This window comes from Gopherus evgoodei, chromosome 1 (genome assembly GCF_007399415.2).
Source record: "Gopherus evgoodei ecotype Sinaloan lineage chromosome 1, rGopEvg1_v1.p, whole genome shotgun sequence".
Classification (NCBI taxonomy): domain Eukaryota; kingdom Metazoa; phylum Chordata; order Testudines; family Testudinidae; genus Gopherus; species Gopherus evgoodei.
Window position 1 is genome coordinate 357541790 of NC_044322.1, and position 27261 is coordinate 357569050.

The window sequence follows — 27261 nt, forward strand, 5'->3', positions numbered from 1 at the left end:
ATGACAGAGTTAAGAAGTGAGGCCAGGTCCTCTAGTACTGTGCTCTGTCCACTAAGCCAGGTGGTTGCCTAGTACTATAATTAGCCTGTAGGCCAAGAAATCAGTCTACTTCCAACACTGCTACCGGCTCATTCAGTCATTTTGCCTCTGAGTGCTTCAGTGAAAGAGGTATAATAAAGCTTGCCTATTTCTCTGCGACTCAGTTCATTAGTATTTGCTAAACTCAGATGAGATCCTCAGACAAGAAATACTGTAGAAGTGCAACCTCTCTATTCATACCGCACTCTTGTAAATCAGTCAATCAGTGGCGCTACATTGATTTATCCCAGCTGAGGATCTGACCCCAAATGTTCCCTTTATATATTGCTGACAAAATAATACTCCCCTATATGTCTTTTAGAGTACTGTAGTGGTTAGCAGAGTGGCCAGAAAATGGAAACCATTATTTATGAAAATGTGCATAAAACTGGTTTCAGTCATCAAAGTTTTCACATGTCTGAAGTGTTCCATCTACTTACATGACCCGCATCACTGTAGGAACCAAGTAGTTCATAGTTATTAGTGGATTTATCCCCACAACACCCCTATGGGGTATGAAAGCGTTATCCATATTTTACAAATGGAAACTAAGGCATAAGGTAGATTGAGTGACTTTCCCAAAGCCTTATATATTTGGGGCAGAATCGGGACCTGAATTCAGGCTACCTGAGTCCTAGTCGGGCGACTTAGCCACTAGATCGAGGGCAGGCAACCTATGACACACGTGCCAAAGGCGGCACATGAGCTGATTTTCAGTGGCACTCACACTGCCCGGGTCCTGGCCACCAGTCCAGGGGGATCTGGATTTTAATTTAATTTTAAAGAAGCTTCTTAAACATTTTTAAAACCTTATTTACTTTGCATACAACAATAGTTTAGTTATATATTATAGACTTAGAGAAAGAGACCTTCTAAAAATGTTAAAATGTATTACAGATACGCGAAACCTTAAATTAGAGAAGTGGTTCTCAAACTTTTGTACTGGTGACCCCTTTCACACAGCAAGCCTCTGAGTGCGACCCCCTCCCCATAAATGAAAAACACTTTTCAATATATTTAACACTATTATAAATGCTGGAGGCAGAGCGGGGTTTGGGGTGGAGGCTGATAGCTCGCGACCCCTCCATGTAATACCCTCACGACCCCCTCAGGGGTCCCGATCTCCAGTTTGAGAACCACTGAATTAGAGTGAATAAATGAAGACTCAGCACACCAATTCTGAAAGGTTGCCAGTCCCTGCACTAGAGCATCCTTCCACTCTAAGTTGTCTGCTCAACCTTGGTGTTGAGCCAGTTATTCTCAACCCACTTCTTTAAACAGGTCTGAACATGATTTGAGAAAATGCACGTCTTATATGAGTTGCCTTCCCCTTCCAGGTCTTCCTCGCTGAGTTAAAGAACACGGATCAGTTTTTCGCTGTGAAGGCTCTGAAAAAGGATGTGGTTTTGATGGACGATGACGTCGAATGCACCATGGTGGAAAAGAGAGTCCTCTCCTTAGCTTGGGAGCACCCATTTCTAACCCATGTATATTGTACATTCCAAACCAAGGTAAATACCTGCTTTCTAGTTGTGCCAGAACATGCTGGGGACACTCTGCTTTACTCCTGTTACTGGGCAAAAGCCTGAGCCTGTTTACTCTGAGGAAAGTTCTCTCAAACAAAATAGGGCTAGAGGAAGGAATCTTCAGTCTCAGCATGTGCCTCAGAAACTTAGACCTTATCCCCAGCTTTCGTCCGACGAGTGCTGGGTTTAGGGGTGGGTAGGACACTTGGCCAGCTGATCCGTTCCAAGGAACATGCTTGGACATTGGCCCCTATAGATTCATGCTTCTTTCCCCACCTAAGACTGTTAGTGCAGAGAGTCACTGTGGTGCACGGGGGGGTGCAGTATGTACTAAGGGTGAAATTCAGTCCTGTGCAGAGGGACAGCACAAGACATATCACTATTTAAGCTCTCAAAAACAAGGCTTAAGTGGGACTTAAATAGTGCATGAGCCTTGTGCGACCTAATGCAAAAAGTAGCTTCCAGAGTTTTTCTCTCTGTCCCTGACCAGCCTTTCAAGCACCATACCAAGCAAATAAAAAAGAACTAGTTTGTTTCCTTCCCTGTATATCGGTGGTCCTCAAACTTGTAAGAGTCACACACACCCCTTACCCCTGTCCGCACCCCCACTTCAGAGCTGGGGCTGGGGCTCCCGGGAGGGGCACATGGACAGGGATAAGGAAGCCGAGGCTGGAGCCACACCTGGGAACGTGGGGACGGGAACGGAGCTGCAGCCAGGGTTTGAGGACTGAGGCTAGAGCCGGGAGTGGAGAAGCAGCTGGGAGGCGGGGCCACACCAGAGCTGGGGGTCGAGTGGGGCTGGGTAGTGCTCCCTCCCCACCCTCCATGGGAGCTGACCTGGGCCTCGCGCCCCCGCCTCCCATGTTCCTTTGCACTCCCTAAGGCATTTGGGGGACCACTGGTCTATATAGTAACATTTTAAACTGGCCTTACGACAAGTTTAACTGGGGATGACCACTCTGTTCACTTAGGCAGCTCTGGAAGGTCTGGCTTCATCTCAGGAGGCTTCAATGCTCATTCATATACCCTAATTTAGCAACGCTAGATGTTGCTCAGTGCTAGGTTAACAACAGAGCAGCAAGTGTCATAGGAAATAAATAGTACCTCTGCTGCTTCCCAAACAACACGTGTTTAGGGACAGTGGATGAAATTTACTGTGGAAAAGTTTGTGAACTCCTGTGTCAGTAGATCATGAAATTTTGAATCCTAACATCTATTTTAATCCTTTCAGGACGATGAGCAAAGGGATACCCATAACATACAGGAAGTAAATTGTGTACAGTTTCAGCTGATGGTGGGGGAAAGATAAGTGCCCTGAAACTAAGGAAAGAAAACTGAGACTAGATAATAGGAAAGGTATTCTTGACAATAGTAACAACTGGGAAGTGGAAAATACTCCCAGTGGAGGTGGTTGATATTCAAGGGTAGGTTGGGTGAGACACCAGTGGGAATGATATATAGCAATGTGTATGTTGCTAGAATAGAGCATTGGTTTATATAGTCCAAGATCCTGTCACCAACAGTGGCCAACACCAGCTGCTTCAGAGGAAGTGCAAGAAACCCTACAGTAGGCAGTTATGGGGTAACCTGCCTCCAGGACAAGCTTCTCCTAAGCTCCTGGAGTCAACGGTTGGTTTACACCCTGAATAACAAGGATCTGTATAGTGAATAGTTCTGAAAAATGCAACGAGGTCAAATGAGTGATCACTTCAAGCCCTCCCCCCCTCTACTGCATGAATCTATATTGCCCTCTTAATGTACATTACGTGTCTTCTTTGGTCTTACTCAAGTCAACTTTTCAACATTTTAAAGCAGTTTGGCCTCTTCATTTCATACTATAGCTGTAGGAGTTGGCGCATGTCTTTTTAATCCAAATCGCCTGTAGACTGATTGATTTCTGACTTATGTTTTTCTCCTCTGACCTTTCCGAGTCAAGCAGTGATCATTCAACTCAGGAAAGTCATTCTGAATGAGAGAGCTGTAACAAGCCACAGACATTCTCTCCCCACTCGATGGAGGCATGTTTTAATCATAATATCCTCAGAGTAAGCATTTCATAGCAGATGCACTGGTGTGTAGAAGCCATGCCTAAGAGTTATTACTGGAATCTCTTTTTGAAGGCTTCACTGGAATGGCTTTTGATAAGTGGCTTCAAACAGAAAAGCGTGCGTCAGAAACCTTTCTGAAATATTGATTTGTTGGCAATGCGAAGTTTCTGAGTTCCTTTATGTACTGAATGCATCTACAAAGAATAGTAGAAACAGGAACATAGGCATCTCCATACTGAGACAGACCAGTAGTCCTTTCAGTCCAGTGTTCTTCATCAGCATCAATATCTGCCACATGTCTTCAAAGGAATAAAATATCTCCCTAATGTACCTAGTTTGGACAGTATGATCCATTACAGGGGGATGGGTTCTGCTTGATCCCAGTCAGTGATGATCAATGTATGCTATGAAGCATGAGAATTGATAGTCCTTTGGCCTGAATTTCAAAGATGCTGAACACCTACGGCTCTCACTGACTTTCATGGAAGATGCAGCACTCATGAAAATCAGGCAACTTGTTATTTTTAGCCTCCTTAGAATAAATGAAGATGCACTTTTTTTCAGATGTTTTTTATTTATTTATTTTTTTGCCGCAGTGATCTCAGCAGTGAATTCAACAGGCTAATTATATATTGTGTTAAAAACCTTTTATTTTATGTGATTTAAAGGGACACTGTAAAAACTGTTTTATAATTCCTGTGCTACTAATCCTGAAATTATTGACACCGGTACAGTGTTAATCTCTGAATTAACTCTTCACTCTTTATGCTGCTTTTTTTCATTTATTGATTGATTTTTGCATTTCACTCAGCTTGAATCATAAAAGTAGACTTTCTATTTTTGAAAGTCAGTTTCATTTTTATTTACAGCTTGTTTCACTTCATACCCCAGATTCTAATTTACATTAAGGCCCCTCTCACAGTAAAATAAAAACCATATTTATTGTAGTTTAAAAACAAATGTTACTGAAACATTTCTGTGCTGTTAGCCTTATCTTTTGTAACAGCTCATTTGTACAACACCTAAAGGCTGGGCCAAATTTGACATAACATGTCACGTTAACATATGGGATTTAACATGTTCAGACTCCTGTTCACTGACAGACTAGTATAAAAGGCTTTAGGGTAAAGGAGAATCAGACCCTGTAACTTCCTTTAAAAAAAAAAAATCGAGGAGCCAATTCTGTGGTGAGCTGAGAGTTTTCAAAAAGCTTCAGTGGGTGTGGAGCACACTCAGGATGTCACGGTGAACATCAGTACCATGCAGCATTAGGCCATTAATAGATACAAGCAGCCCCGTCATCCTTTTATCAACATATCAAACCTACATCTTGATTAGAGCTGGTCAGGAATTCCCTATCAAAATGACATTGAATGTAGAGAATGTTGTTTCTGGAAAATTGAATTTTCCATGGGAACATTTCAATTTTGCTGATTTATTTATTTTTAATTTTCCATCAGTCTTAATCAGAATATTTCAGTTTGTTGAACATTTTGAGTCCGTTCAACATTAAACTTCGTTTCCGTATTGTGCTGCATTGCCTAATGGCAGTTGTACTTCGGAGCCCCATGCTCTCCTATGGGCAACATGGACTCCCCCTCTGACCAAGCTGTGTGGTGCATCAAAGGACACACGTGATCAGGGTCAGCGTAAGGATGTTTCGCGCCCTAGGCAAAACTTCAACCTTGCGCCTTTCCCCGTTCCTGAGCCCCCGCCCTGAGGCCCCCCCCACGGCAGCTCCCGCCCTCTGCCCTGAGGCGCCACCCCTGCAGCAGCTCCCCATCCCCCACACTCTGCCCTGAGGCACCCCCTCGCCCAGCTCACCCCTGCTCCAAGCACGAGCACCCCAAGCACGCTGTCGCTGCTTCACTTCTCCTGCCTCCCAGGCTTGGGGTGCCTAAGCTGATTGGTGCCACAAGCCTGGGAGGTGGAAAAGTGAAGCAGCCATGGCGTGCTCAGGGAGGAGGTGGGGCACGGGTGAGCTGGGGCGGGGAGTTCCCCTGCGTGCCGCCCCCCCCACTTACTTGCTGCAGGCGGCCCTCCTTGCGCTCCCCTGCCCTCCCTCCCCTCGCGCTCCTCTACCCTCTCTCCGCCTAAATGCCGGCAGCGACCGGGATGGCCAAAGATCCGGCCACCACAGTCACTGCTGAAGAAAATAACACCCCCCAAATCCTAGCACCATGCTTGCCTAAATGGTTGCACCAGCCCTGCCCGTGATTGCAGGTGTATTATGGGAAATGTAGTCCAGATGCATCAGATGAAGTGGGTTATAGCCATGAAAGCTTATGCCCAAATACATTTTTTAGTCTCTAAGATGCCACAAGGACTCCTCGTTGTTTTTGCTGATACAGACTAACACGGCTATCCCTCTGAAACCTGTAGTCCAGTCAGGAACCCTGGCCCAAATGGGACCTTCAGGCTCCCAATCTAAAATTCCCATGAGGCAATGTGGCATCATAAGGAAATGGAGTTTAATTTTGAACTTATTCTAAATGAAACATTTTAGATCAGTTCAACAAACCAAAATAAAACATTTCAGTATGGGCACATTGACAAATTTCATTGTGATCGACAATGATGAAATGCTTATCCATTTCTGAATCAAAATTTTTCAGACTATTTTGATCCATGAAAAATTTCAATAATCCTACTTTTCATCCTGATTCAGGACAAAAAAAATATTGAATTATTAGATTTTTTTCTTTGAGTTGGAAATTCCTGGCTAGGTTTTCTGTGCCTGTCACTGTGCTGCTATATCAGCATCATGCAAATTTAAGCCAGTGCAATTCAAAAGACTAGCTTTCAAAAAAGTTGTAAAAACACAATTGTCCCCCACATTCAAGTTCACAATGGATTGTTGTCACATAAAAAATATAAAGTCTGAACTGAAAAGACATTACAGTACAAAGATGTCAAGTATCAGAGGGTAGCCGTGTTAGTCTGGATCTGTAAAAGCAGCAAAGAATCCTGTGGCACCTTATAGACTAACAGACGTTTTGGAGCATGAGCTTTCGTGGGTGAATACCACGTGCATCTGAGGAAGTGGGTATTCACCCACGAAAGCTCATGCTCCAAAACGTCTGTTAGTCTATAAGGTGCCACAGGATTCTTTGCTGCTAGTACAAAGATGATGTCAGTACATGATGGGGGCTGAGTTTTGCCCTCTGCACAGCAGGTAGGCAAGGAAAAGGGGAGAGCAGGTGTCAGTGATTATTAAAATGACAAAGAGCCATAGTCTCAGCTGGAGTAAATCTGCATAGCTCCATTGACTATCCATTGCTCTTCTGACAATCAGCTCCATTTATACCAGATAAACATTTGGTCTATAGGTTGTGTTTTTTAAGAAGAGCTGGTCAGATTTTTTTTTTCCATCGCAGAAAATGTTGACTTTTTAATCAGACATTTAAAACTAAAGTATTTTGGCCAAAAAAATTTCAGTTTTCAGCTGAAAATTAGAGCATTTTTAGATTTTCAGACAAAAGATGGAAATTTTTCGAGCAAACGGCAATTTTTGCTTAATCAAAAACCCAATTTTCCATTCGAAAAGAATTTTTGAAAATTTTCAACCAGCCCTGAAACCTGCAATAGGGGCAGTTCTATCCCCTTGTAGGAGGGGTAGGTTAGCTACTCTACTTAAGCTCCGCAGAAAACTCTTGTTTTGAAGTCCTAAGTGAGACTTAAGTGGTGGAATTAGCCTTTTGCTGAATTATGCCAGGAGGCCTTTAGTATGTTGAGATATCGTAATCTACACCTGCATCTTTGCACACATATTCAGATGTGTTTGCTGCTTTAAACCAAGCAGATGAACTTGCAAAGCAGAGCATCCTGAATCAGGTTATTTAACATGCAGTAAAATATGCTGCAAGTGCGAGAATCAGAATAAAAAGCTAATTGTGTGAGATGAGGACTGAATTGAATTGGCTGGCAGCTGTGGGAAATGCTGCCATCTCTAGCGAATAGGCTGATATTACACAAGGGAAAACATTCTTTAGCACTGAAGAACAAAATTAAACCCTCAGTCATTTTGTCTTTAGCAGCTAGGCTTCGATTGTCCTCAAAACCTTCCATTGCAAGTAGTATCTTCTGTACTTCCTATAACCACAAATTGACAGAGGTAGGATCCTGCACAAGCCATTCATCACCTAAGTAGTTCCACTGAAGTCAATGCATCTAAGGATGGACAGGGTCAGACCCAAGGCAGGACTATACATACTGATATAGGTGGGCTTAGAGGGCCAGATCCTTCGCTGGTGTAAATCAGCCTATTTCCATGGACCTCCGTGGAGTTATATGAATTTACACTATCTGGAAATTTGGCCCAAGAATGGCACACATTTGCTAGGATAAAGGAAACCAACAGCAGGTGTACGTACCATGCATGCCTACCGCATGAATGGGTCAAATATTTGTGACCGTTAAAGCCATGGGAAGATATTTCTTCCTCTTCAGTAACTAGTCTGACTTATATTTGTATGTATGCAATGCTTAAAAAATAAACATACCCCAGAGAAAGTGCTGTGGAGTGTTTCCAGTTGGTCATAGGATTAGTTAGACCATACCTTCACAAGATTCATTTAAATGCTGCCCTGTTTCATACTTCCTGTTTATAAAGGCAAAATCACTACTGCCAGCAACTGTTCATTTTCACCGTCATTGCATGTAAAGCGGGAGCATGCTGATTTAACTCCATGCATGCCACACCCTGAGAACGTAGACAATGAGGCAAGTGATACAACATGCTTTGGTAGAATGTACATTCTGTTTCTCAAAGCACTATGGGTTTGATCATGTAATGCATCTCCCACTGAAATCAGTCAACCCCCTTACCAGAGTGCTCAGCACCCAGGAAGGGTGACATCATTTTCAGATGGTTTCCCATTGCACACTGTCTTATGTGGGCTTGTTTTTTTCAATTAGCAGTTCCTCAAGGCAGAACATGTCTTTAATGTTGTGTATTGCACAGCATGGAGCAACACAATTCCCTGTGCCATGATAATAGCACATAGCACACTCAGTAGGCACCATTAAAAATGGGTGCTTATTACAGCATTGTGGTATTTATAGTCGTCTCTGTACTTAGAATGGGAAAGGCCATTGTAAGATTGACTCTAACAGGTGAGGAATGTCTAGCTGTATATAGCGTTTTTCTTGTTCATGGGACACTGAAAACATCGGGCTATACTCTGACCCAGAATATATGCCCAAGAATGGGAGGAAGAATCCCCCTTACGATCCTATCCAAGTCCAGGAACATGGGAGTAAGCAGGGCTATTTGCCAGCTAACTCCCACCCTGGAACATGGCAACAGGGAGAGGAGGGGAACTGGCTGGCCAGAGAAGCTGAGCTAGCAGGATTGGAAGAATAATTTACTGCTGGTACAGGCCAGCAGCAAATCACTACCCTTCAGGATCAAGAAAGAAGGAAGGGAGAAATTGTGATTCCCAGGGTATCTCTGAGGCACAGTGCTTCCTGGCATGATGCAGTTTATGCACCAACACTCATTTAAGAGTTTGCCTAAATTCATAATCTAAGTTATTGTTTTATTAATGTTTACAACAGGATTTTGGGTCAGTAATTAATATCCAAGTTCTGCATATGCACAGGCTACAGTCCTGCTCACCTCCTGAAAGGTACTCGGCACCCTAAATTCTTGAGGACCACAGTGGGAGCTGATGTCACTGGCTGTCCCTCAGAGCCTGGTATAATCAGACATTGAGGTCAAAGGATTTTTCTAAGACTCCAGAGGAAGTCTGTGTCAGAGGCAGGGCCAGGGCAAGAACCCAGCCTAGCACAGGACTCCGTGGCGTTCTGACACCACTAGACCAGGGCATACACTCAGATTTGTGCAGGCTCGAGTGACAGAGCTGTTCCTAATGTAATTGCACTATCAAAACCATATGCAATGGCCATACGCAAAGAACTGAAATTGAAGCTTAGGAATCCAGTCCTGCTATTGATTCCCTGCAGACAGACCCTTGCATTCGTGCAGGACCCCATTTATATAATGGGGTACCGTACTAGCCTCAGGGTCTTCCAATTGCAGTATTAGGACACTTGTCTGTATCCAGTTTGGAAGCAGGAACTGTGGCTTTCTAAAGCTTCTGTGAACTGTTGGCACATTTTGGGCATACTACAAGACTTATTATTCGCTTAAACCTTCGCAATAATTGTTTACGTACTGCCCCATCAACAGAACTATTCACTTGCTTAAAATTAAGCATGTGCTTAAGTGCTTTGCTGGACCAGGGCCAACGTGCTCAGTATATTACAGGATCAAGCTCTCTATTGGACCATTCCCATACATAAAGTTGCTAACGTGGGCAGGTGTCTCTCTGACTGGGGCCCGTGGCAGGCAGTGTGGCCTAGTGATCAATGGACTGGACTGAGACTCAAAAGCCTTGGACTCTATTCGCAGTTCTGTCACTCTGCTGGCTGGCCTTGGGCAAGTCACTTCACTGCTCCTTGCCTCAGTTTCCCCATATCTGAAAGGGGGATAATGAAACTGCTCTCCTTTGCAATGCACTTTGAAATCTGCTGATGAAAAATGCTATGTGTGAGTTTGAGATTGTTTATAATTATGTTTTTTAACAGTGATTATACAAATCTGGGCAGTGGGAGCTAGGTAGGAGGTCAACAGAAAAAAAGTGGAAAGGAAACACCAGTGAAATAGGTTGCTTGCTTCAGAAATCCAACTTCATATTATACCCTTCTTTCCTTCCCCTTTCTCCTCCCACTCCTTCTTCATGGTATGTTTCCTTTTAGTACCTAATTCTAGTCTTTTATTGTTTTTCTAGGAAAACCTCTTTTTTGTAATGGAATATCTAAATGGAGGAGACCTAATGTTTCATATCCAAAGCTGTCACAAGTTTGACACCGCCAGAGCAACGTAAGATGGTTTAATTGCCTTTTACTTTGTAGGTCACATACTTAGTGTAATAGGGAGGCAGCATGACCTAATGGATAAAGCTCAGGGAGACTTGGGTTTTGTTTTTGGCTCTGCCAATGGCCTGCTGTGTTAGCTTGGGCAAGCCAGTTCTCTTCTCTGTGCCTCTGTTTCCTTATCTGTAAAAGAGGATTAATGATACTGAACCTCCTTTGTAAAGCTTCTGGACCTACAGGTGAAAATTACTATATTAGGGCTTGGTATGATTATTGTCATCTGGCCTCAGCCATTGACTTTGGGCATGTCATTTCCTCTCCCTGTGCCTCTGTTTCCCCTCCCACCATTTCTCTGTCTTGTCTGTGTAAATTGTAAACTCTTCAGGGCAGAGACTTTCTTTTATACTGTGTATGTACAGCACCTAGCACCTTGCAGCCCCAATCTCAGTTGAGGGGTCTAGGTACAACCATAACAAAAGCACAAAGTGTACGTTCCATTTCAAGATCTTCCAGTCAAGCATAGCCTTTCATTCAGCTGATTTTTCCAGTCATGGATCAGTGGGCCCAGTCTGGCTGCTGAAGTAGGTCTTTTCATAGAAAGTGTGAATCATTCACTAAAGAACTAAGATGGTGGGGTTACATTGATCCACATCTCCAGGTAATCTACAGAGAAGAAGACTGTAAGGCAATAGCAGAGCTTTTGACAACACACCAGTGTCCTGATTCTGTCCCTTGGTTTGGCCCTTCTGTTTGGCTCCAGCCACAAAAGGACACAGAACAGCTGCTGAGGATTTACCCAGAAAGGAGGGGTTCCCTTGACTCCGCAGGGGTGGCATAAGCAGCCCCAAGCCACCTTCCTTCCCTGTTCCTGGCAAGACACATCTTGGGGCAGGACAAGAATTGGGAGAGGACAGTGCCATTGCTGGAACACTCTGGGCCGTGCAGGAGCCCATAGGTGGCTGTTGAAAATTAGAGCAGCCCCTGGGCTGCCCTAAATTGCACTGGGAGCTGGGTAGGCCCCGATTAGGCCACAATTTTGAGAGCACAAAGGTGGCTTAAAACTCCCCTGCCCTTCCCCCACCCCCTCCCCCAGATTGTGCCGCACCTTGAATTTCAGATGTGGGACCTGGTTCTGATCTCACTGCCACTGATGGAAATCAGGAGTAAAACCCCTGAAGTTAGTGGAGTTACTGCAGTGTAAAACTGGAGTAAATGTGAGGCTAATCAGGCCTCTGTGCTCAGTGTCAAATGTCTGGGGACATCTTCTGGCCTTGTAAGTGTGTGGGCAGCTCACACTGAGCCGTGTTCAGCCCTGATGTAAATGAACAAACTCCCACTACAGGGGAAATAAAGCAGCCAGGATTTCCCACTTTGACTGCTGAAAGTCTTTGCAGTCAGGAGAAGACTCTCTCCATACTCTTAGGGTGTGTCTACACTACAGTTGGGAGTGTAATTTCCAGCTCAGGTAGACATATATGCCCTAGCCTAAAAACAGGATGGCGATGGGGATGGGTGGGGCTGTACTCTGGGCAACTAGACTCTCCCACCTCCCGAACTGCTGCAGCTACTCTGCTGCTTTTAGGTTCTTGCTCAATCAAATTTAGCATGTGTCCATCTACCTGAGCTGGGAGTTACACTTCTAGTTCCAGTGTAGATGTACCCTTAGAAAAAGCCATTGAGCAAAAGGACTACAAATAAGTCCCATAATCTTCAGCCATTCCCAGAAGTTGAAGCTCTTTGGCTTTAGGATGACTGTGTAAGCCACATGCCCCGTTATGCAGAGCTCCTGAGACCATCTATTTTGGACAAAAATAGTGTGTTATGAAAGAAATGAGAGTCTCTTGTTTTCGGCACCGAGCAGCAAAAAAGTGGGATGGGGACATGAATCCTGTCAAATCAAATGGCAAAAAGGTAAATGTATATAAAAAGTAAATACGCCAAGGGAGAATTAAAAATGTATTTAGGCACGATTGAAATAGAGGAATTGAAATAGAGAAAAGTTTTTTCTAAGTCCTTATGCCAGCAAATGATATTGTAAAAGTCAATATTGAAACACCTTAGAAATTAATTTCTATTTAAATAGCAGAACCTAATTTAAATAAAAGTTTGATTTGTTGGGTTTTCTTTGAAAAAAACCCTTAATGATGAGGACTGTGCCCCCAGCCTAGGACATTCAAGGTCTGATAAGAGTATGCAGTCGAATCCAGTGGAAATATGGCCCTAGGGTTACATTCACCACTGGGCAGAGGGGTCCTATTTTGAGGGCTGAAGTGAAACTTAAGTGGTGTATTCGTCCTACACTGGACCTGTGTGTTGGGGTGAAGTTTCACCCCAGTGCAGAAATGTGCTGTGAACAAGGGTCTCTAAAGAACCTTGGTAAAAAATGACTCTACAAAGGACACAAGTAGCCAGATCTGCAGCTGGTGTAAACTGACATGGGGTAAAATTTCCAAAAGCACCTAAGTGGTTTAGGAGCCTAAGTCCCATTTTCAAAAGTGATTTAGGCAGATTTTCAAAGCTGCCTAAAGATGTACACTAGGCACCTGAGGATTTTAAAAAGTGCTTAAGCAGGTAAGGGGCCAATTCTCATTGATTTCCCAAGTGATTTATATGGCAATTAGAACCAAACCCTTTAGAATATCCCACTCGGAAGCTATCAGCATCTTTAGGTGCCTAAATAATCTGTCCCTCAGAAGCCAAAATCAAAAGTCAGTGGAACTTGGGCTCTTAAGTGCCTAAGTCATGTTTGAAAAAGGGAGTTGGGGTCCTAAAATCACTCGGCTGCTTTTGAAGACGTTGCTTGTAGTCCTTTGACTGCAGTGGAATGATGCCAATTTACACCAGCTGTGAATCTGGCCCCAAATGGAGAATTATTGTGGGAAGACATCAGTTCTGATTCACGGTCTTTTTTTTTTCCAGGTTCTATGCTGCTGAAATCATTTGTGGTCTGCAATTTCTTCATTCTAAGGGAATAATATACAGGTAGTTTTACACTTTGGAATCTAATATACGGCACAGTTAGGTTTTTTCTTCAACATATTGATTTTACCTGCTAGTTTGTACTTTGTTCTTCTTACTAATATTGAATTTACAACACGCTTTATTTTTCATCCCATTCGCCTATTTTATTTTGGGAGAGAGAGCTTGGAAAAGAGTCAATCTTATGCACCCCTTTGGGGATCCCATCCTACATCCATTGAGGTCAATGCTCATTGTGTATTCCAAAGCCAGTCTGAGATTTTATTGACATTTATAAAGTGCCTTGCACTGAAAGATCCCGAAGACATGATTGCAAAACATGGGCCCAGCCCCTCCAGCACATGTCCATTCAGAACTCCCTCTGACTTTGTTAGGAGTTTCGAGTGCACCAGGAGTGCATGCTTAGACCTTATATATGGAAGGGTCACTTTGCCCTGCCACTGCAATGTAGCCACTTCTAGATTGGAAGACAGCAGCTTATATTAAAAGGGGAAAAAAATACACTACTGAACTATTTCAATAGAACTGCAAAGGGATTTTAAATAAACAAAATGTTCTTACCCACTAGGAATTTATCCAGGTCACCAAAGTTAACAATGATCCTAGTTGATGGGAAAATGACATGGGATTTTTAATGACCTGAAGTAGCTCAAACGATAGCACCTCCACTAAAGCAAGACTCCCTAACCCCATTGGTTCAGTAGTGAATCAGATGGAAGTGCCCCCTAATTAATCACCAACGCCGCACCTTCTAAATTAAAGGGAATAGTCTCCCCTTAATTTGCATCCATAACTCCAAGTGTAGCTAAATGGAATTACATCCTTGCAGAGAAAAAATACCATTCAGCCTTCTTTTTACTGTGTCAATAGGGTTTGCACATCCTTCATGTATAATATGGACAGTGTTGCACATTGGAAAGTTTTTCAGAAGGATACTACGATGCTAAATATGGACTGAGCTCAGTTTTATTTAATGTAGGGATGTGCTGGAGCAAGATGAGGGTTGCCCCTCTATGCTGAAAACTCATTCAGAAGAAATGAGGAAATGAATAGAAATGTTCAGGAATTTTCCCTCAAAATTCAATTTTTTAAAAAAATTTGATCACCCTATAAGCTGGTTGAAAAACCAGCAAAAATCAGATGGAAGATATTCTGGAGAACAACATTTAAAATTTCTGCACAAAAATTATATTGAAAATTTGAAATTTTTCTAACTTTTAATTAGCTCTTGATATTGGGAATTGGCTTCTGGGAAAGGGGACGTTCAGCTGCCTGCCGTTAGCTAATGTAGAGACCTTGAAGCCCTACCACTTTAGCTGATGACGTTACATTTTCTGCATAAGTGTTGCCTCCACAATGGTACTAACATGATAGTTTAAGCCCTGGTCTACACTGGGGGGGGATCGATCTAAGTTACGCAACTTCAGCTACGTGAATAACGTAGCTGAAGTCGACATACTTAGATTGACTCACCTTGGTGTCTTCACCGCGGTGAGTCAACTGCTGTCGCTCCCCGGTCAACTCTGCCTACGCCTCTCGTGGCACTGGCGTACAGGAGTCAATGAGAGAGCGCTTGGGAGTCAATTTATCGTGTCTAGACTAGACGCGATAAATCAACCCCCGCTGGATCACTCACTGCCCACCAATCCGGTGAGTAGTGTGGAAATATCCTTAGATGTCACTAGAGGAAGCACTACCAACAATATTTCAGCATGTAAACAGCACAGCTTGCTGTGATTAGAGCTGACTGGAGACTTTTCAACAAAATTTGTTGTTGTTGTTGTTGGAAAATGCCAATTTGTTAAGACCGAAATGTTGACAAAACATTAATCAGGCAGGTTTCTGAGGTCCAGGATGAAATTGCTGGTCAAAATGAGAGAATGAGCAGTAGTCAGGACACGCAACTGGGATGTGGGAGACCTAGTTTGAAACCTCTGCTCCTTCAGACAGGGACTAATGACTTGAACTTGGGTCTCTTACAACCCTAGTGAGTGCTTTTATCACCAGGGTATTCGCTAGCTAATTGGCAGTCAGCTGAGATCTTTCTGTTTCATTTTATTTTCACACAAAAAACCCTGCCAGACATCACGGGCTTGTTCCACATTGGAACCTCAAAATGTTTTGCAAAATGGAATTCTTGTTTTCCATCAGTTCTACTCAGGAGATATGTACGAATGTTGAGGGTGTTGTTGGGTGTTTTCTGAATTGTTTTTCAAAAGTAGTCTAATGAATACGTTATTTATTCATTTTTTCATCTGAATTTATGTCATTATTATTAAGAATGTCTGGATCCCTCTTAATTTCCAAGATCTGACACTTTATAAGGAAATATTGGGGTGCAAACACCAAGGACACAAAACTGGATTTACGATGGACAAACTGTGGGCCAAACTAGGAGCCTAATTCTCAACTACACAAAGGCTACTGTACACCACTCCAGCAGTGTAAAAGGGCCTTAAAGTGAATGTAAATGTAAATTACACTCCTTTAAATGCCACTTCACATTCCGAGAGCAGTACAAAGTGCCTCAGGCCCAGCCTGTTTTAATGATTTAATGGGTCTGATTCTCATTTACATTAAGGTCACTTTACTGTGACTTTATATTTACACCCTTTTCAAAGTCCCTTTACACGACTCAGGCCTTGTCTACACTGCCACTTAAAGCACTGAAACTTTCTTTGCTCAGGAGCGTGAAAAAATAACCCCCTGAGCGATGCAAGTTTCAGCGCTGTAAAGTGGCAGTGTAGATAGTGCTCCAGCTTTGGGAGCTACTCCCCTTGTGGAGGTGGTTTTATTGCAGCGCTGGGAGAGCTCTTGCTCAGTGCTGGAGCCGCGACTACACAACCACATTAAGGCGCTGCCGCGGCAGCGCTTTAACCTCGGTTCTGTAGACATACTCTAGAGAAGCGTAAAGTGGCCTCAGGATAAATGAGGATCAGACCCAACACTAGGGTTTCATTAATATAAACTAACCTTGCCAGCAATCAGTAAATACTTGAGCTGGTTGGAAAACAAATTTTCTGCCCTGTGAAAAATTGTGAGCTTCTGGGGGGGGAAATTGTTCAAAATTGGGACCAAAAGCCAAACTTTTACATTTTTCATGGTTTCATTTTGTTTCAGCGAATTTGAAACACTTTGGTTTGATTTTGACCCTTTGCATTTATTTATTTTTATAAAGTCACATTTCCAAATGAAAAACCAAATCTTTTCCTTCAGAAACTATTGAGAGGAGAGGATTCAACATTTTCTAAATATTTTCCCCCATTTTTTCTAAACAAAATTGAATCAAAATTGACATAATTTAACACACAAAAAAGTCGGTTTTGTGTAAACAGTGTTTTCTCATGGAGAAGGGTTACGATGAAAGGTTTTTTTGCCCAGCTCTAGTAAATATCCAGGGCCTGATTCCCTCCTTTGCACCTTGTGTAGTCAAATACCCCTCTGCCAAATGGATGTCAAATCCTAGCAGTCTGATTTGCCTTCTTTTAGCACAGGTGTAAATGACTAGACAAGGTATGGGGAATCAGGCTGCCAGTTTTGTGTGTATATAACAAACAGGGATTACATTTAATTCCTAAATAACAGGGCATGGGAACAATAAGGGGTGGAAAGGGCTATTAAAATCAGTCTTGTGGCTCACGTTCCCTATGACAACAATCACTGGCATTTAGAGTAATGACTGAACGCGTGGGAACTAGACTGAACTAGTTCTTTACAGGACAATTGACCTTCCAGTGCTCTGGTAAAAATTAGTTGTTAAATTATTACCTTACAAAATGAGGATGCAAGCAGATCATTGAAAGAAATTTAGAAAATTCTCAGAAGCAACAATGTTTACTGAAACCAAAATCAGTTTATTTCAAGGTTAGTCATGAAGTGTAAACATGGTAACAGAAATTACAGTTGAATGACTTGTTTACAAACAACTTGCCCATTAAAGCAAAAGATTTGACTCGACATAATTCTTCTTATTCGTTATTAGTATTCATGTGGGAGCCGTTTATATAATCTCTATTGACCAATGACCTCAATACGAGAGCAATATCACTGACATTAAGCTAAGAAGATGCTATCCGGCATCTGAATGTGTCTTATTTTTATTTTATTCCAGCCCTTTGGTGCTTTTGAGAATTTTACTGAAAGTTCTTAGTAGAGCTGGATGAAAAGCATGAGGGAGGAGGATGTGAGTTTGCAGAACATCAGTAATTTTTGGCAGAAATTTCAATACCAAAAATGTTGGCCGAAAAGCAAAATATTTTGGCTGCAATACAAAATATTTTGATTTGGAAATGCTGCCCTGATGACTCATGTGAGTTGTAGTTCAGGTAGCACATGCTCCCATTCTCCTCTACAAGCATTTTCCCGCATCCGACTACATCTCCCCTCTACATTTTAATAAACAGCCTGAGTTTTAATTGGCTGAAGCATGTTCAACATTTGTCCCTTGAGCCAATAAAACTGTGGCTGATCAGTAATGGAGGTGGGGGCAAGTAATACTGTTCTTTGTTTCCTTCTATCAGACAAAACATCACAGAATGGGATTAATCTCTTTTGAATAACAGAAATAAAGTCAGTGAAGTTGGGAATGATGACAACATGAATATCTGCCGCTTGGAGAGTGAACACAACTGTTGCCTCTGTATTTCTTGTTGATCAATGTCTCGCCTTTTATCCTGGCAGCAGGAGACTATTATCCTCTGACAATGTTTTCTTCTCTTGATGTTATGGTCCTTATTTTTAAAGATTGGTGCTTTGTCTGGGATTTTCAGTGGCGCCTCAGTTTTTAATAGGAGTCCAACATGGCTCATGGTTGACTACTGAGATAGAGTGCACTCCATTTTCAGAAGCAACTAAGGCCATGTCTACACTAACACTTATGATTGCAAAATTGATGTCACTCGGGGGGTGAGTGAAAAAACTCATCCCTGAGTGACATAAATGTTGCCAGCATAAGTGGTAGTGTGCACACGTGCTCTGTCAGCAGGAGAACTTCTCCCACTGATATAGCTACCACCACTTGCTGGGGGGTGGTTTAATTATGTTGATGGGAGAGCTTTCTCCCCTCAGCATTGAGCAGCTACATGAGAGACCTTACAGTGGCACAGCTGCAAGGTCTGCAGTGTGTGGAGATATATCTATCTCATAGAACTGGAAGGGACCTTGAAAATTCATCAAGTCCAGTCCCCTGCCTTCACACCAAGTACTGTCCCTAACAGATTTTTGCCCCAGATCCCTAGATGGTCCCCTCAAGGATTGAATGCACAACCCTGGATTTAGCAGGCCAATGCTCAAACCATTGAGCTATCCCTTCCCATAGCCTAAGCAATTTTGGTTGCCTGTATTTTTGGGCTGCTCAATTTGAAACAGGTTCTGATTTTCAGAAGGCTCTGGGAAGCCACCCACTGGAAGTCAGGCCCCTTTCAAGGTGCCTCAGGTGGAGTGCCCAAAATTATAAGTCACTTCTATATGCAGCGTTGTTGTACCCGTGTTGGTCCCATGATATTACAGAGACAAGTTGGGTGAGGTAACATCTTTTATTGGACCAGCTTTTTTGGTAGGAGAGACAAATGTTCATGCTTCTCCAGAGCTCTTCTTCAGGTCTGGGAAATGTACTCGGAATGTCACAGCTCAATATTCAGGGTGGAGTAGATTGCATAAGTAAGCACATATTTCAAGGGACCATTCAAGGTAAAGTGGCTAAGTCACATGCTTAAGGGCCTGCTGGCGCATGTAAGTGCAGAAAAATGTGTTCTTTAGAAAACCACTTTGAAAATTGGTCCCTGTGACTTAATCACTATTTTATCAGCCGTAACTTGAAGTTTAGGTCAGCTCTGGAGACTAACCCAGAAGAAGCAGCAAAGAGTCCTGTGGCGCCTTATAGACTAACAGAAGTTTTGGAACAGTTCATGGAGTTTACGCGACCCCCGAGCATGCTCCAAAACTTCTGTTAGTCTATAAGGTACCACAGGACCCTTTACTGCTTTTACAGATCCAGACTAACACAGCTACCCCTCTGATACTTAACCCAGAAGAAGCCATCACCCCATTTCTCCTTTAAGGGGTTGTTCCTGTGTGGGCATCTCTTTGTTCTGTGTTGATGTGTGTGATTCATTGGCTGGCTTGCTTTTTATTTCTCTCCAAGCTCTTGGCTCCCCGCAGCAGCCTGCAGAATCTGCAACCTCAGAGGAGAGCTTTGCAGTAGTGTGTGAAGGACTTATGTAAATACTTCAGCGTCAGCTAGTGGAGCCCCAGGAGGGAAAAGATGATGGATGTTTTACTCATGTTCTGGGGTGCTCCCAGCCATTGCAAAGCCAGCCCGGCTGCAGCTTCCCTGCAACTGTATTTTGGGCTAGCTAGATCAAAGCTATCTCTGGGGTATCTCCATATGCGGCAGCACACATGCATCTCTAACTGCAGTGTAAACAGACCCCTTGAGGCTAGCACCGGAATTTGATTTTGGGACAGGACTTGTATGAAAGTATATTTTCGCCTTTGTCTCAGCCTCCATGAATTCCTAATGTCCTCCCCTGTCCCCGGGAGCAGAGCTGCTTATACTGCTATTTAACGTGGATGTTGCAGGGCTGTCTAACGAGAAAGAAAGTGTAAAAAAAACCCTCCTCCTTTTTGTAGCCTGTCTCAGCAGCCAGGTAAAAACTACAGCCCATGTGCTTCCCTGAGTGCAAGGTGTGCATCTTCCTTGTGTGCCCTGGGGGTCAATGCAACCCAAAGGGAACAGGGTGAGGCTGTGTTCTTGCCCCTCTTACACAGGCAATTTCATTCTTGGAGCTGCTGAGCAGGCAGGACAGCTCCATGCTGCTCCCCGTTAATCTTCACACAACCCCCTTCCAAGGCATGGGAGGTACAGTAACTATTATAAGCCCATATGACAGGTGAGGAAATGGGAGTAGAGTAGACAGGGTGAACTCACTAAGTTGGCTGTAGAGATTGCTGGGGTCAGGATGGAGACCTTGACCTCCCTCTTGAGTTCTCAAATCACCAAATCTTGCCACTGTCCCATTGCAAGAACACATTGTGTACTATTATATATGTGCTTACGCCGCTGGATAACATTTCCATAGGAGATGTTTACTTTGCTCTTCTCTTGCAGAGATTTGAAGCTGGATAACGTTCTGTTAGACAAGGACGGGCATATCAAAATCGCTGACTTTGGGATGTGTAAGGAGAACATGTTTGAAGATGCAAAGACAAGCACTTTCTGTGGAACTCCTGATTACATTGCTCCTGAGGTAGGTATGACCTGAACTTAAGTCAAATCTCTTCTCAGTCTGACCTGCATGAAGCCCATCAATATCAATGAGATTGCATGGTTGTTACTGAAAGCATAATTTAGCCCAGGGGTTGCATCATTTTCTTTGAGGAAACAGACAATGATTAATCACTTGCAGGCTTGCGTGAAAAGTATATAAAAAGAAGCCTCCCATCAGCTCCCCACACCCCGCTCCCAGTGCCTCCCACCCACCAGAAGCCCTGCCAGTCAGTGCCTCTCTCTCCCTCCCTGCACCTCCCAATCAGCTGTTTTGTGGTGTGCAGGAGGCTCTGGGGAGGAGGAGTGAGGGCGCGGCAGGCTCAGGGGAGGGCACGGGAAGGGTTGGAGTGGGGTAGGGCCTGTGGCAAAGCCAGAGGTTGAGCAGTGAGCACTCCCAGCACATTGGAAAGTTGGTACCTGTAGCTCCAGCCCTGGAGTCGATGCCTGTTTAGGGTGACCAGACAGCAAATGTGAAAAATCGGGACAGGGGATGGGGGGTAATAGGAGCCTATATAAGAAAAAGACCCAAAAATCAGGACTGTCCCTATAAAATAGGGACATCTGGTCACCTACTATACAAGGAGTCTCATATTAACTTCTGAAGAGCCGCAAGTGGCTCCCGAGCCACAGGCTGGCCTGGTATATAAGGTTCTTGCGAATGGTTCCCCTAGTTAGAAACTGGATTTCAGTTTGGCTTGTTGGTCCCTTTATTGCTCTCTGTGAACATAGGCTCTGACTCCATGGGTGGCTGAATCAAGAAATGAGATTTGATCTGTGATTAAAGGAAATTCATTTCAGGCAGTAGCTGTTTATAAAGGCAGGTCATCCAATCTGGCGACAGAAATGCCATGTGATTAAAGTGACCTGTCGCAAAACTCAATAGAAAATCCTGAATAGTTGATTGAATACTCCCTAGTTTCAATGGGATTTAAGCCCATGTTTAAAGTTAAGCATGGATTGAAAGGGCTTTCCGAAATAGGGGTGGACTAACACATACTTTAGTGCTTCCTGAATCAGGGTCTTTGCTGAGTAGTAGTGTTAACGTGACTGGGCCCTAAATAAGGCACAGTACAAGCTTATGTGAATCACAACTGTTTTTTCATATAAATATATAGGGACTCTCACATATGCCAGTGACAATCTGAAGTCAGTGGGCCCAGTTCTCCGTTATAGTCCCATCAAGGGGGCAGAAACAGCCCCTGGGAAATACCCGAGTATAAGTAGCCCCCTTGTCCTATATATGGTGCACAACATGGGCAGTGAGGGAATATCAGGGGAGTGGTCACTGTGCTTTCACTGTTTTCAGTTGCCTTTGGTTCCTAGATGGGACTGGGGAAAGTTTAACATTATTTACCCCAAGGCTGCTCTAAAGTGTATCGGGCTGGGATAAAGGAAGACACAAAGGTGGCTTAAAGTCCCTTCTGTTCCTGCACTCCTCCTTGTCCTCTTCTCTTTCACCAGGATGCATCAGCTAATGAGCTGTGCATAGAGACCAGAATCCGGTCTTTGTGTGCCCTGACTGATGTAGCCTGGTGCAGGAGTGCCAGAAGCTCTCTAGAAGTGGAGGGGGGGCACCAGTGCCCAAACCATGACTCTGCCCCCTTCTCCGCCCCTTCCCCTGAGACCCCACCCCACTCTCCCTCTTCCCCCGAGGCCATGCTCCACTACTTCCTCTGAGGCCCCACCCTCACTCCACCCCTTCCCCTGAGGCCCTGTCCTTCTTCCACCTCTTCTCGCAAGGCCCTACCCCCACAATGCCTCTTCCTCCTGCCCTCACACTGTTCCGGCACGCCTGGCCTTGTGGTTGATCTTACTGGGTGCAGACTGCAGCTGAAAGCAGACGCAGATCTTACTGGGGAGAGACTTTGACTAATTTAGCAGCAAGCCAAATGTTTCTCAGGAAGGAAGAGAACCCAAGAGCCCTCAATGCAGCATGCCTGGCATCGCTTTGAAATCCATTTCTTTGCCTTTCAAGGTCCCGTTCCCCGAGTGTAGTGTTTTCATGATGGATATCGGTGCTTGCCAGATGGCTTTTAAAGGTTCTGTTTTCACCCGCACTATATTTCATCAGTCTTTTACTGCACTCCGGGGACCTGATTCTGATCTCAGCGGCAGCCGTGCAATTCAGGAGCCGCTCTGTTGAAGTCATTGGAATGACGCCAGCTTGATGCCGGTGGGCGTGAGATCACAATCAAGTCCCCAGTGGCTTTTATTCAGCTTCAGCATTCTTTTAAAGGAATCTTTTTCTGATCCTAAACCAGAGCCCCGGTCTCCAAGAGATAATCCATTATCTGCGATTTCACTTAATGCGAGCTGGAGAGGCCAGGAGCTTTTATCTCGGCACCATCATTTATTTTAGAACTTCAGCCAGTGCATAGAAAAACCTTTTCCCTACAAACTGAAAGAACTGGTGGGTTGATTAATCATCTTTCAAGCCAAGTAACAGACTTTTTTCCAGCATTTCAAGCACAGCTGCCTGTTCCAGTTATTATTGTTTGTATTGCAGTGGTGCCTGGAGTTTCTAACTGAGACTGGGGCCACATTGTGCTATGTGCTGCACTTACCTAGTCCTAAAGAGCTTACAAGCTAAGTAGAAAAGGCTGATGGAGGGTGGGAAGGGAAACAGACACAAAGGTAAAGTGACATGCCCAAGGTCACATAGCAGGTCAGTAGCCAGGAATAGCACCCAGGTATCCTGACTCCCACACCAGTGCCCTGTTCCCCAGACCACACTGCTTCAGCCATCAGCGGCTGTGTCTGCACTTATAAGAATAATTGTGTTCTGTGGTGTTAATCATCTCCACAGTTAGCCATTTATAGCTACAGCAACTCTAGCATACGGGGTCAGATTGTAATCAGCTCCTGTGCTGAAGAGCATAGGGGAGGAGCTGCAGTGAATTTCCCCTCCATTTCTTGAGCCCCTTAATATGGGCAAGTTACAGTGGGCCGAAGCTGTCTGAAAAAGGGTTGAAAGGGGAGAGGTGAGGGCTGGGCCAGGGCCCTAGAGGGACCCCTCTGAAAAGTGATGTCATTTCCTCAGAGTTCCCAGGAAGAATTCTGGCTGACTCTCCCAGAGTTCCTTGCAGGGGGCAGCTCCGGGATGGCCACTGCAGACTGAATGTACAATTGCATTTGAGGCTTAACCCAGCAATCTGACTCTGGTAAAATGCCCATTGATTTATCATGTCTCTATCCTGCTTCTGGCATTGGAATGCTGTCAGGTTGCCCTATCTCACTGACCTCAAAGGGAGATTTACCTTCGTAAGGTCTACAGAATAGAGCCCTTACAAGTCAAACAGTGAATGCCAGCAAGCCCACACCTGTGTCTTTTGCCACCTGCCAAATGGCTCACACTCAAGGGCCTTCTAACTTGGCCTTGCTCACTCACAACTGGGCCTGGGATTATATTCTTCTTGCTCTGGCTTGTCCCGAGAAAAGGGTCATTTCTGGGCTCCATGCAATCACCCAGATTCTGGCTACAGGGGAGTTACTCCAGATGTAAATGAGAGCAGAACTGGACCAATCATATCACAGTAGGTTTGCCGGACCAAATTCTGCTCTCAGTTACATCGTTGTTAACTCATTGCCTTCAATGTGGCCATGTGATTGCCAGTAACATGAAGCTTAGTTTAAGCACTATTAATAGCTGAGTGACATTCCCTCTGTGCTGTCCCATTCCTTTCCTGGGTAACTTAGAGCAGTGTGTCTCAAACTGTTGTACTGGTGACCCCTTTCACACAGCAAGCTTCTGAGTGCAGCCCCCCTTATAAATTAAAAACACTTTTTTATATATTTAACCATTATAAATGCTGGAGGCCAAGCCGGGTTTGGGGTGGAGGCAAGGCCGGTGCAAACATTTAGGCGACCTAGGCAGTCGCCTAGAGTGCTGGTATTTGGGGGTCACCATTTTCCTCAGCAGCGACCGCGGCAGCCGGATCTTCAGCCGCCCCGGTCACTGCTGGCATTTTGGTGGAGGGAGCTGGGGCAGGGGAGCACAGGGAGGGCCGCCTGCAGCAAGTAAGGGGGGGGCAGCACGCAGGGGAACTCCCTCCCCCAGTTCACCCCTACCCCATTTCCTCCCTGAGCACGCCGTGGCCGCTTCACTTCTCCCGCCTCCCAGGCTTGTGGTGCCAATCAGCATAGGCGCCGCAAGCCTGGGAGGTGGGAGAAGTGAAGTGGCCACAGCATGCTTGGGGTGTTCGTGCACGGAGCAGGGGTGAGCTGGGGTGGGGGGAGGGGTTCCTCAGAGCGGAGGGTGAGGAGCTGCCGCAAGGGGGACGCCTCAGGGAAGAAGGGGGGAGCTGCCGCAGGGAGGGTGCCTCAGGGTGGGGGCGCAGGGGGGGAGGGCGCAAGGTGGAAGTTTCGCCTAGGGAGCGAAACATCCTTGCACCGGCCGTGGGCGGAGGCTGACAGCTCGCCTCCCCCCATGTAATAACCTCACAATCCCCTAAGGGGTCCCGACCTGCAGTTTGAGAATCCCTGACTTAGGGTGATTCCACCACAGCAGAAGATAGCTTGTAAAATTACAACTGGGGTCTAGTGAACACATTAAAGATCCCATGTAGCTGCTTACAGCAAACCTTACAAGACACCACACTCGACTATTACAGGATGATTTTTGTATCTCCTGCTGTGGAAATTGGATCCTGTTTGAACAGGGATTTGGGAACCAAGAAGTTTCCGAGTCATCGTTGCAAACAAGCTGTCAGAGACATTCTCTTCTGTGAATCAAAAATCTATCCAGTACAGCTTTAAACTGTGGAGTGAAATGAAACCCCTTGTTAAATTAAGGTTCAGCTAACAGAGTCTTTATGCATTGGTGTAGGGCTGAAGTACGGCTAGTGCATGGATAGGCAACTTTCTGGCCAGTTGCATGTTAACATAATTAGAAAAAAGAACAGGAGTACTTGTGGCACCTTAGAGACTAACAAAATGTATTGTAGCATAAGCTTTCTAAGGTGCCACAAATACTCCTATTCTTTTTGCAGATATAGACTAACCTGGCTACTCTGAAACCTGTAATTAGAAAAGAAACCTAACAAAACTCCGTGAAAACGACTGGATGATTGTTGACACTTGAGCACATTATTTTATTTTTAAACCTTATTCTGGCGGTTTTGATTTTGATTTCTCAAAAAGTCAGATGCTATGGGACCACGCTGAAGACCACAGGTTTAAACTTGTTCACCTAGTGAACCATATCCTAACTAGGCCAGACTAGTTTCTCTGACCTATTGCACCACTTTTGCATTGATATTTCCTAGCATGGGGGAATCCCCACCCAGCATAGAGCCTGCAGAGTTGCTTCCTGTTACTCCTTTCCTGCAGACCCTAGTGCTAGGGGAGGGAGGTGTCAAGATGGGCAAGAGAACTGGCAGAGCACAAAGTCAGCTGACATATGGTCCTTAGGGAATAACACACTGGTGCATTTTAGAGCAGCCCCGTGACTGCTCTAAACTGATCCAATGCCAGGGGAAAGACTCAGGCTATCGGAGCAGAATAACAAGTTCCCTACTAGCCAACACGCACATATATTTTGCTTCATCCACTATTAACTGGATATAACAGAGAAGTAGGTCCATAATCTATTGGTTACCTCTCCCCCACAAACAATGTGTGATTAGCATACTGCCACCCCTCCCAATAAAGACCCTATTCACAATTGCACAACGTCCCTGTGGGAATTACAGCAATTACATTACATGCAGCTAGGCTGGCTCCTTCCTTCTTATCTTTAGCTGCTTCCCCAGCCCTCAGGGCTTTTCCTTATAATGAAGAGCATGGATGCCCTGTAGAAGAGGTTAGTAACTAGGTGGGGCTAACATCATATGACCTGCTCTCTGTGGGCTACCAGAAAGTGATTCACAGGGAGGAACACTAGTATAGACTACTAGTCAGTTCCAAATTCAGTTCTTTAAAATGCAGCTCTGATTAATTAAAGAAGCCCCACAATGCACCTCACAAACTGGGTTTTTCTTTAAATGATAAGTCTGGGTTGATTTTTCTTTTTCCGATGAATTTTGCAAAAGAATCTAGGTCTGGCACTACTTCCCATATTGCAACTCAACAGTTTAGCTCCATGTTTGTAAGCAGAAAACCAGCAGGGTTTATAATGTAACTTTAGCACACCTTTAACTGCTAGCCGTGTGTCTATTTTTCCTGCAGCAAATTGCACTAGTCTTCTACTGTTGCAGGAAAGCAAACTGTGTAGTAAAATTATACTTGCTATTTACAGCTTTTCAGGCATAGATTTCAAAGGTGGGTACATATTGTTATTATCCCTGGTTTTTGTAACTAAGGAAACTGAGGCACAGATAGACTAAGTGATTTGCCCAAGGTCACACAGTAACTTATTGACAAACCCAGGCCTTCTGACCCACAGGCTGGTTGCCCATTCACTTGATGATGACAATGATGATGCCAGTTAATTGCTTTCTCCAAATCCCTGGCCCAAATCCTCAGCTGCATCCCAGCTCTGGGTGCA

General features: G+C 44.4%; 1 protein-coding gene across 2 annotated transcripts in view; it reads left to right on the top strand.

Annotated features, from left to right (window-relative positions):
• The window catches only part of PRKCQ (protein kinase C theta), a 92201-nt gene that overhangs the window by 57772 nt on the left and 7168 nt on the right, over positions 1-27261 (top strand). For both annotated transcript variants that reach the window (XM_030572793.1, XM_030572882.1), the window contains 4 exons: positions 1416-1589; positions 10447-10538; positions 13451-13513; positions 20619-20757. In XM_030572793.1, the coding sequence (XP_030428653.1) occupies positions 1416-1589; positions 10447-10538; positions 13451-13513; positions 20619-20757 (468 nt within the window). The remainder of the gene's footprint in view (positions 1-1415; positions 1590-10446; positions 10539-13450; positions 13514-20618; positions 20758-27261) is intronic.